Here is a 12,012-nt window from a genome sequence, read left to right as displayed (position 1 = left end):
TCGGCAAAATCTACCCCAGCGAGGTGGTTCCACACAGGGATGGTGAGAATAACCAAGAAGACAAGTCACCCCATAGCATCTCCAAGCAGCTGGTGAAAATGTTGAGAAAGGCCTGTAAGCCAAGATGAACAGTGTTTGGGTTAGGGAGATGTATGAGTGGTAAAAAATTAAATATAAATAAATAATATTGAATTTTTTAATTTCATGTGCATGTATGGTATATGCTTTCAAAGTAATTAAACATGAAAAAAACAAGCTTCTAAACTTAATACATGTGATCTATTTAGTACTTCATTTGACCGACTGTTCATTTCCTACAGAATGTGATCCAGGAAAGTGCGAGTCTGATATTCCAACTTGCCGAGAGGACCAAACGTTGATTGCTACCCGCGCTGATGACAGTTGTTGCTTAGCATACATCTGTAGTAAGTTGCACAATAACTTGTATTTGCTTATTTAGTGATAGTTTATTCCTATCAGTTTTAAGTCTTTTGGGGTTGTGATTCATAATTGTCTTAAATAAGTTTCATTTTGTCAGAAATCAAACTCGTTTTTTAAAATATTCAGGAATAGGCCACACAGAAATCCAAATTGGGATGACTTAAAGGTTTACTTTGACAAGTTTCTTTCTATTGTTATTTTATTGATTTTCTTTCATAGATGTACCCAGAGCTGTAAAGATAACATTGATATTTTTATGCTATTTTCTTTTCAGTTTCGTTGCAACTTATGCAAAGAGGGAGAAAATAATAAAGTACTACCTGGCAAAAATAATGCTTACAGTTATGAATGTATTCCCAAAAACCCTAAATGAATTGCTGGATACCAGGTTTATCTTCGTGCTGTGACATTAGTGGAAGGATGCAGCCCGCAGTTGCCTGATGTCAGCAGACTCATTGAAGGACAGGGCACTTCCCCACAGCAAGGCAGGGAAGGCCAAAGACAAGAGTTATCTAGGGCCCTGGCAGTCTGCTCGCAAAGCTCAGAAAACTCAGTTCAATTTGCACCTATATTTTATTCTACATTGTTTGTCTGCTGAATTTTGAACATTTGGAAATTTGGATAGGGCTGTTCCTGGCCTTTGGCTTTTTATAAATTCTCCCCCTACCATTGGCCCCGTGCTCTGGAATTCCATCCATAAATCCCTCTATCTCTCTACCTCCCTCGCCTCCTTTAAGACCCTCTTTAAAACCCACCTCTTTGACCAAGCTTTTGGTCACCCATTCTAATATCTCCTTCTTTGGATTAGCGTCCATTTTTGTGTGATTAAGTCTCTGTGAAGCCCATGAGATGTATTTCTATGTTAAAAATTCTACATAAATGCAAGATGTTGTTTTTTGGTGTTGCCTCGGTGGATCAATCCTAAATTAAATTATCAAGATGAGTTAGTATAGTCAGCTTAAGTTATATGCGAGTCTGCGGGATCATGTATTTAAACTTCAAATATGGCCCCCGAGGTTTCATGATATGCAACCATGGAGCCCACAAAGACAAAATGCTTTGAAACTCTATGTTCATTTGCTGTGACATAAAACCGCTTAAGGGTTCACACTTGGCCTCATCTTACCAAGTGTTTCCATGGTTTGCTTTTGAGAAGATTGAAGAAACATACAAGGGCAGGTGTGAAAGACACAATATCCAATTCAAATCACAAAGGGACACCATTGTTACCTTCCCTGGGTTACACCAATGTATAAATAGATATTGGACAGTGAGATTCACTCATTGCAAGGATAGGGTATAGGATCCACCGATGGGAGTGATTGATGCTATTGAACCCAAGAAAGTGTCTAAGACAAGAGCCTAAACTTGTAACAGCCTCTGTTAAAAGAGTGAATGGAGGAATTCCATACAAAAACATTAAGCTTTAATATAATAATATTACACAGTGCAATGTACAGACTGAAACCTTTTCCTGATCCTTATAATTAATGTCAACACTTTGATCAATATGATGTTAACTCTTTCTTTTTCCCTGTACTTAGTGTGTGGTGCTTGCTCTGATAAAATTCCCACCTGCCAGAAAGGAGAAGTCCTTACCGTAGACAACAATACCACTGAGATGTGTTGCCCAGCCTACCAGTGTGGTGAGAACAATGTTTACCATTCAAAAAGCATATAACTGTTATAGCTCACTAACACAGAAGTGGCAGTATAACTCAAGAGTTAGTTTGTGATTTGACTTCTGAATGCACTAAAGCCAAGCAGTGCAAGACTACACCATCTCACACTGCTAGGGTTTTACCTCAGGAGGAGTATTGAGGACATTTTAAAGACTGATTTTCCTCCCCCTAGGCAGATGGACTGGCCTGAAGTGTACTCCATGTGACTCCATCTGTACTTCAGGATTCAGGTCATCTGCCGTGATCTTATTGGATGGCGGAGCAGGCTCAAAGGGCCAAATGTCCTACTTCTTATGTTCTTATCTGCGTAGACCTGCTCTTTAGTGGAGTTCTGCACCCAGAAACCTGTGAAGGAAAGCAAGTTCTGCTGCAGACCCAAGAGGCATGCGGCAGTGATAATAGCTGCTGGTTTTAGGGCTTTGCAACTGCTTTCCAAAATAGCAGCTAGAAGATCTCAAATCTTGATTGTAACAGCCTGAACATTAGACTTGTAGTGTAGAGGCTCCTCCCACCTGCACTTTGGGTGACTTGCATTACTACTTAGTCTAGTGCAGTCCACTCCATGATAATCTACATCCTAGAGTACTTAAGGAAGTGGCCCTAGAAATAGTAGATGCATTGCTGGTCATCTTCCAAAATTCGATAGACTCTGGAACAGTACCCATGGATTGGCGGGTAGCTAATGTTACCCCACTGTTCAGAAAGGGTCGTAGAGAGAAAATGGGGAATTACAGACTGGTAAGTCTGACATCGGTAGTGGGGAAATTGCTAGAGTCGATTATAAAGGATGTAATAGCAGAGCACTTGGAAAAAAGTGACCGGATCAGTCAACATGGATTTACAAAAGGTAAATCGTGCTTGACTAATCTACTGGAATTTTTTGAGGATGTAACTGGTAAAATAGATAAGGGAGAACCAGTGGATGTGGTGTATTTGGATTTTCAAAAGGCTTTCGATAAGGTCCCGCATAAGAGATTAGCATGTAAAATTAAGGCACATGGGATTGGGGGCAAGGTATTGACTTGGATAGAGAACTGGTTGGCAGACAGAAAGCAAAGAGTTGGAATAAACGGCTCTTTTTCCGAGTGGCAGGCGGTAACTAGTGGGGTACCGCAGGGATCGGTGCTAGGACCCCAGCTATTCACAATATATATTAATGATCTGGATGAGGGAACTAGATGTAATATCTCCAAGTCTGCAGATGACACAAAGCTGGGTGTGCGTGCTGTGAGGAGGATGCCGAGAAACTCCAGTATGATTTGGACAGGTTGGGTGATTGGGCAGAAGCATGGCAGATGCAATATAATGTGGATAAATGCGAGGTTATCCACTTTGGTGTCAAAAACAGGAAGGCAGATTATTATCTGAATGGCAATAGATTGGGAGAAGGGGAAGTGCAATGAGACCTGGGCGTCCTTGTGCACCAGTCGCTGAAGGTAAGCATGCAGGTGCAGCAGGCGGTTAAAAAGGCAAATGGTATGTTGGCCTTCGTAGCGAGAGGGTTTGAGTACAGGAACAAGGATGTCTTGCTGCAGTTGTAGAGGGCCTTGGTGAGACCACATCTTGAGTATTGTGAGCAGTTTTGGTCGCCTTATCTGAGGAAGGATGTTCTTGCCATGGAAGGAGTGCAGCGAAGATTCACCAGGCTGATACCTTGGATGGCAGGAATGACGTATGAGGAGAGATTGGGTCGATTGGGCTTGTACTCGCTGGAGTTCAGAAGAATGAGAGGGGATCTCATCGAAACTTATAAAATTTTAACAGGACTAGACAGACTAAATGCAGGAGGGATGTTCCCGATGGCCGGGGAGTCCAGAACCAGGGGTCACAGTCTAAGGATAAGGGGTAAGCCATTTAGGACAGAGATGAGGAGGAATTTCTTCACCCAGAGAGTGGTGAACCTGTGGAATTCTCTACCAAAGAAGGCAGTAGAGGCCAATTCATTAAATATATTCAGGAAGGAGTTAGATATATTTCTTAAGGCTAAAGGGATCAAGGGATATGGGGAGAAATCAGGGACAGGGTACTGAATTTGGATGATCAGCCATGATCTCATTGAATGGCGGAGCAGGCTCGAGGGGCCGAATGGCCTGCTCCTGCTCCTATCTTCTATGTTTCTATGTTTTTATGGACTGGGGCCCTGGGTAATTGCCCTGGTTGTTGCCCATAAAGCTGGTACTGGACTGTAAAAAAGGTACCTAGCATTTTAGGCCCTCCATATGCTTGCTGCCACCCCTTCTCAGATCCTCAGATTAGAGGGTCTGGGAACAAGCAGTATGGCCCACTAACTCTGGTGATAGCACTCACATCTCGCTTGCATTTGATTACAATGCATGCACCTGTTCCAGGTACTTCACCCCACAATAAAAATGTTTTGTCCAAGAGGTTGGCTTTAAGGAGAGTTTTCAAGGAAGAGAGGACAATGGAGAGAAAGAGCAGGTTAAAGAGGGAATTCCAGACTGTGAGGCTTTGGTGGCTGAAGGCACGGCAGCCAATAGTGGGGTGAAGGAAGAGTGAGGGGAGCACTCAAGGCCAGATTCATAGGAACGGAGAGTTCGGGAAGGTTGTAAGATAGTACTGCTGCAGGAGGTTACAGAGTTAACCTGCGAGAGCATGAAAGGAGTTAAACACATGGATGAGAATTTTAAATTGGGGACATTGGGGAACTGGCAGCCAGCATAGGTCAACGAGAACAGAGTGATGGGTGAGCGGGATTTAGTGTCGGATAGGATATGGACAACAGTATTTTGGATAAGCTGAAGTGTACATGGGCTGGAGAATGGGAGGCTGACCAGGAGAGCATTGGAACACTTGAATCTGGAGGTGACAAAGGCATGGATGATGGTTTCAGTGGATGCTACAAATCCATACAGCTGGTGGGGAGCTTCATCCACCAGCATACTCGAAATGTAGCTGTGTACTGCCTATGATTTTCCAACATATCTCTCTTTATAACTCCACTCCAGTGATGAGGCAGGTTTTAAAATAGCTTAAGTGGTCTGTTGAATCTCATAGATACTTTATAAATCTCGTTTGCAGACATCGCTCATGATGGGGTAGAGTGATATTCCTGGCTGTGTTTCACACTTCACAGCCACCAGTCTTGAATCAGTAGTGTTGTCTAAGAAACATCGCCAAGAGTTATATCTCGATATAGCAAGACCTATAGCTACATAGCAAGATCTATAGCAACAGTTCAATTCATAACCATCCAAACTTTTTTCTTGTTTCTAATAATCTTTGTTCTGTTTTCTTAGTTTGTGAAATCAATCGTTGTCCAAAGTTTCAATGTCCTTTACGAATGAAAGTAGTCCATGCATGGAGTCCAGATCAGTGTTGCCCATTTCGTACTTGTGGTATGATGACAAATTTTTAAATTTGTAAAAATTCTGAGAAATTACCAAATTCCATGACTGAAGTAATTAGGTTTTAATGACTATATTTTTTTTTAGAATGTGCTTGTGACACAGTTCCTAAACCTCAGTGTAAACTGGTAAGTAACATGTTCCTATCTTTTGATTTGATGTTGTGCGCTTTTTTTATCTGCAGAATTATAACCATTCAATCATTTGGCACTTGTAGGGAGAGATGTTAGTAACAGAACAGCAGCATGGAAATAGCACAGCCGATCCATGTGGATGCCCAGAGTACAAATGTGGTAAGTGCACATTTATCATTGTAATAACTTCCCCATGGTCTAATTGCAAGCGAGTAATTTGCATCAAACTGTTGAGAATTATATGCGAGTCCAAAAATGTAACTTTATTCCAAGAATACTGTGAACTATTGAAGCATTCAAAAGGGAATTAGGCAGATTTATGATTAAGCCAGTAGAGGGATAGGAAAAAGATTATCATTCATCAAATCAGTTTCTTGAACAGGATCTGGATTACAAAGGAAGCTGGAATGCCTTTTCTTGTTATGACATTTTTACAAATGAAGAAATGTTCCATAGCAGGCAAAGTGGAACTGGATGATGCATGCCTGTGTGACTTTGGTTCAAATCCACTCCAGGCTGTTTGCCAACTGCAACAGTTCGAAGTAAAATCATATTTGACCATTTTAACTCCGTTCATAGTGGACATAATATTCCCAATAATTGGGAACAAACCGGTACTAAACTAACAATCTCATTTAGAGGGTTCATAAGGTTTGCCAGTGTTGGAAATATAAATATACTGGTGCAAAAGGGTATCCTTACTGAGGTTGAAGTTTGATACATATTCATGTGACAGAGTAGATAATGTGTTACCATGGGGGAAAAATTGAATGTACAGTATTTAAGGTTTTGTTATGATACCTAACTTATCTTCTGCATGATCTTAGGTTAATTGAATTAATTCAAAAGTTCCAGCTATAGTTTGTTCAATAGCAGGATTTCAATTTAGCTTTGGTTGGAGCACCATTTAACTTTTAATTCAGCCCAGTGTCAGCTGTGGTTCAGTTGGTAGCACACTCTCCTTTGAGTCAGAAGGTTGTGGGTTCAAGTCCCACTCCAGGGACTTGAGCACAGAAAGCTAGGCTGCCACTCCAGTGCAGTGCTGAGGGAGTGCTGCACTGTTGGAGGTGCCGTCTTTCGGATGAGACATGGGGCAGTAATTCCTCCCCAAACGCATGAGTACGGAAGGGGTACTCACACGTCTGGCCGGAGGAAATGCCGGTTTTCAGCATGCACAGCGCATGTGCTGAAAACCGGCATTTCCTCTCCTCTAACCCAAGAGGTGAAGAGGCTAGCACGTGCGCTGTAGGGGGCAGCGCGTGCGTCTTGGATTTCCTCTGTTTTGGGGGATTTGCGCATGTGTAAAGGCCTCCGGTCTTTACGCTTGTAAAAAGCACACGTAAGTATTTATTTTTACAGGTAAGTGGTGTTTTATTGCAGTTTAGAATTTTTTTTTCCACAGGTTTATTATTTTAAAGAATCTACAATAAGGTAAGTTTAGTTTTAGACCCTTTTTATTAAAAATTTATTTTTTTCAAAAAACAATTATTGTTTAAATTATTTTTTTAAACTTATTTATACTTAATTTAATGATTGGGATGTTTTTTAAATTTTTATTTAAAGTTTAAATAGTGTTTTGGGCCCCCGTAGTTTTCATGAGTTTGACAGTTCTGACTCTCAAACTCATGAATGAACCTTCCCCTCCCCTGATTGGTTGTACAGTGCTCACCTGATCCCAGCCAGATCATCGCACTAACTACGCCGCTGGATCAGGTAAGCACTGCGCGCTGACATCTGAACCGGGCCTGTGACAGGAAATGCGAGCAGGCCCGGGCTTCAGATGTCAGCGCGCAGGGTGAGTGCAGATCGGGGGCTTGCACGCGCGGCAAGCCCCCGACACCAAGTTCTGGGCCATTAAACCGAGGCCCCGTCTGCTTTCTCATGTAGACGTAAAAGATCCCATGGCACTATTTCGAAGAAGAGTAGGGACGTTATCCCCGGTGTCCTGGCCAATATTTCTCCCTCAACCAACATAACAAAAACAGATTATCTGGTCATTTTCACATTTCTGTTTATGGGAGCTTGCTGTGTGCAAATTGGCTGCCACATTTCCCACATTACAACAGTGACTCCACTTCAAAGGTACTTCATTGGCTGTAAAGCGCTTTGAGATGTCCGGTGGTTGTGAAAGGCGCTATATAAATGCAAGTCTTTCTCAATATCTTTCAGAGATATTGAGGACGAAACATGTTTGATGCAAGTACCAACAACTATTTTATGTCAATAGTTTTATGCCTACAGCTGGAGTCCTCTCCTACATAAACTGCCGCTCACTCTTACCCCTATACTTTTACATTCCACTGGCTTCATATGTTCTTTTAAAAAATTTCTTCCTGGTCTTGGACTACGGCATTTGGACAATCTTCTCCAACCATACTTTTTTCAAATTTATTCATTCACAGGATGTGGGTGTCGGTGGCAAGGCCAGCATTTATTGCCCATCCTTAATTGCCCTCGAGAAGGTGGTGGTGAGCCGCCTTCTTGAAACTCTGCAGTCCCTGTGGTGAAGGTACTCCCACAGTGCTGTTAGGGAGGGAGATCCTGGATTTTGACCCAGCGGCGACGAAGGAGCGGCGATATATTTTCAAGTCAGGATGGTGTGTGATTTAGAAGGGAACTTGGAGGTGGTGGTGTTCCCATGCGCCTACTGCCCTTGTCCTTTTAGGAAGTAGAGGTCGTGGGTTTGGGAGATGCTGATGAAGAAGCCTTGGCGAGTTGCTGCAGTGCATCTTGTAGATGGAACACACTGCAGCCACGGTGTGCCAGTGGAAGGAGTTAATTTTTAAGGTGGTGGATGGGTTGCCGATCAAGCGGACTGCTTTGTCGTGGATGATGTCAAGCTTCTTGTGTATTGTTGGAGCTGCACTCATCCAGGCAAGTGGAAAGTATTCCATCACACTCCTTACTTGTGCCTTGTAGATGGTGGAAAGGCTTTGGGAGTCAGAAGATGAGTCACTCACCGCAGAATACCCAGCCTCTGACCTGCTCTTGTAGTATTTATGTGGCTGGTTCAGTTAAGTTTCTGGTCAATGGTCGATGGTGACCCCTCAGGATGTTGATGGTGGGGGATTCGACAATGGTAAAGCTCTTTCCACTCCATCATCAGAGGATAGTCTCTCATTCACAAAATCCTAACCTTGTGGATTGCTTTCCAAAATCATTTTTTAACATAAAACAACAACAGAAAATGCTGGAAGCATTCCACCTGCTGAGTGCTTCCAGCATTTTCTGTTGTTATTTCAGATTTCCAGCATCTGCAGTATTTTGCTATTGCATTTTTTAACATAACTCTCTTTATTTTCAATTGTCTTTAGGCTACCCCCTTAGTTTCTTTTATTCCCCTCTTGTAAAACACTGATGTGCTTTCGCAAGTGAATAGCAAAATATAAATGTAAGCTGTTGTTGTACACAGGTAATCATAACCATCACAAAGACCACAGTAACCTGACTCCAGAATTCCAACAGCACAGTATTAGTTGTGTTTATTTTCTTATAGTATTGCTGTAATTTTGAGATTCAATCATCACGTGCTTGACCAAATTTGCTTTTTTCAATTCAGACAAGGCAAGAGTCCTTATAAACACTGCAGAGTGATGTAAGAAAACTCACTAAGCACTTGGTTGAGTATAAAACAAGGCTTTAATCAACTGTTTCACAACCATGAGATTCTAATTACGTCACTAGTTCCTGGTTACAAAAACGTCCTGGGCAAGCTGGGCCCACGCCCGAGTATTTATACTCCTTGGATGGCACCACCAGCTGGTCGCCCAGTGTTATTTCATGAGTCATTTCTTCATGAATGATAAGATTCATGACACAGAGTATATAATTTTTGGATTGCAGCCTTGGCTCAGTGGTCACACTTTCACCTCAGAGTCAGAAGATTGTGGGTTCAAGCCCCACTCCAGAAACTTTGAGCACATAATCCAGGTTGACACTTCAGTGCAGTTGGAGGGGCCATCTTTTGGATGATGCATTAAACTAAAGCTCTGTCTGCCCACTCGGGTGGATGTAAAAGATCCAGTGGCATTCAGAGAAGAGCAGAGAGTTCTCCTGGTGTCCTGCCAAATAATTATCCCTCAACCAACATCACTAAAGCAGATTATCTTGCCATTTATCTTATTGCTGTTTATGGGACCTTGTGTACAAATAGGCTGCTTTGTTTCCCTACATTACAAGAGTGAATACAATTTAAAAGTTTTTAATTGGCTATGAAGCATTTTGGGTCATCCTGAGGTCATGAAAGGTGCTATATAAATCCAAGTTCTTTCTTTCATACATATATAAATGGACTCGGATGACAATTACATTGGAAGTTCATTAAATATCGTGAAAAATGTGAAGAAGGTGTTTGCATTGATGCAGTAACCATTCTAACTAATAGATTTTAGGTGGTTATAGTGATGCAGCTATGAAAATTAAATAAGGAGAGTGGAAAATGCTGCTACTCTTATGACTTAGCTTTGTAATGATACCCAGAATTAACAGTAAGTACAATATTTTCATGTGGTCCATGTCATGATTGTTGTTCTGAAATAGTTATGAAAAGCACAAAAAAGTCCCATGTGGAACAAAAATGATTCCCTTTTAATTTCTTTAAAATGTATTGACTATGTTACCGTGTCTTTCTTACCCTCTACTGTTCTTGATCCTACCAATTAGACTTTTTTTTCATTCCTGGGATGTAGGCATCGCTGGCAAGGCCAGCATTTATTGCCCATCCCTAAATGACCTTGAGAAGTTGGTGGTGAGCTGCCTTGAACCGCTGCAGTCTGTGTGGTGAAGGTACTTCCACAGTGCTGTTAGGGAGGGACTTCCAGGATTTTGACCCAGCGACAATGAAGGAATGGCGATATATTTCCAAGTCAGGATGGTGTGTGACTTAGAGGGGAACCTGGAGATGATGGTGTTCCCATGCATCTGCAGCCCTTGTCATTCTAGGTGGTAGAGGTCACGGGTTTGGGAGTTGCTGTCAAATAAGTCTTGGCCAGTTGCTGCGGTGCATCTTGTAGATGTTACACACTGCTCCCAAGGTGCACCGGTGGTGGAGGTAGTGAATGTTTTAAGGTGGTGGATGGGGTGCCAATCAAGTCATAGAGTGATAACGGCACAGAAGGAGGCCATCGAGTCTGTGTCGGCTCTCTGTAGAGCAATCCAGTCAGTCCCATTCCCCTGCTCTATCCCCGTAGCCTTGCAAGTTTATTTCCCTCACATGCCTATCAAGTCTCCCCTTGAAAATATTGAGTGTCTCCGCTTCCACCACTTCTGTTGGCAGCGAATTCCAGGTCATCACCACTCGCAGCATAAACATTTTTTTCCTCACATCGCCCCTGTATCTCTTGCCCAAAACCTTAAATCTGTGTCCCTTAGTGCTTGAACCTCAACTAGTGGGAACAGCCTTTCCCCATCTAGCTTATCCAAACCCGTCATAATCTTGTACACCTCTATCAAATCACCCCTCAACCTCCTTTGCTCTAATGAAAACAAATCCAGCTTCTCCAACCTGTCCTTGTAGCTAAGATCCCCCATCCCCAGAACCATTCTGGTAAATCTCCTCTGCACCATCTCAAGGGCCTTCACATCCTTCCTTAAGTGTGGTGACCAGAACTGGACGCAATACTCCGATTGTGGCCGAACCAGTGCTTTATAAAGGTTCAGCATAACTTCTCTACTTTTGTACTCAATACCTCTATTTATGAAGCCCAAGATCCCATATGCTTTGTTAACCACTCTCTCAATATGTCCTGCCACCTTCAGGGACCTGTGCACATTAACTCTGAGGTCCCTCTGTCCCTGCATACTCTTTAAAACTGTGCCATTAATTGTATATTGCCTCTCCCTGTTCCTTCTGTCAAAATGCATCACCTCACACTTCTCTGTATTAAATTCCATCTGCCACTTGTCTGCCCATTCTGCTAGCCTTTCTATGTCCTATTGCAGTCAATTGGTATCATCATCACTGTTTGCCATGGCCCCAAGTTTGGTTTCATCAGCAAATTTAGAAATTCTGCTCTGTATTCCAATATATTGGTCATTTATATATATCAGAAAAAGCAGTGGCCCAGCACTGACCCTTGGGGAACACCACTGTCTACCACCCTCCAGTCTGAAAAACAGCCATTTACCACAACTCGCTGTTTTCTGTCCTTAAGCCAATTCCTTATCCAAACTGCCACTGACCCACCTATTCCATGAGCCTCAATTTTGTTAACCAGCCTTCTATGTGGTACTTTGTCAAACGCTTTCCGAAAATCCATGTGGACAACATCCATTGCATTCCCTTCATCAATCCTCTCTGTTACTTCATCAAAAAATTCAATTAGATTAGTCAAACAAGATCTGCCTTTTACAAATCCGTGTTGGCTCTCCTTAATTAGCGTAAACGTCTCC

The 12,012-nt window shown here is 42.3% G+C and overlaps 1 protein-coding gene across 1 annotated transcript in view; it reads left to right on the top strand.

Annotated features, from left to right (window-relative positions):
* Window positions 1–12,012, top strand: part of otog (otogelin) — a 332,167-nt gene that overhangs the window by 271,113 nt on the left and 49,042 nt on the right. Inside the window, exons 40-42 of the mRNA XM_086008512.1 lie at window positions 321–425; window positions 1,986–2,087; window positions 5,381–5,479. Coding sequence (XP_085864638.1) covers window positions 321–425; window positions 1,986–2,087; window positions 5,381–5,479 — 306 coding nt within the window. The remainder of the gene's footprint in view (window positions 1–320; window positions 426–1,985; window positions 2,088–5,380; window positions 5,480–12,012) is intronic.

Source organism: Somniosus microcephalus, chromosome 15 (genome assembly GCF_052327205.1).
Source record: "Somniosus microcephalus isolate GS21.2 chromosome 15, FLI_Smic_1.0, whole genome shotgun sequence".
Taxonomy (NCBI): Eukaryota; Metazoa; Chordata; class Chondrichthyes; order Squaliformes; family Somniosidae; genus Somniosus; species Somniosus microcephalus.
Note: the sequence above shows the minus strand (reverse complement) of the source record. Positions and strands in the feature narration are given on the sequence as shown.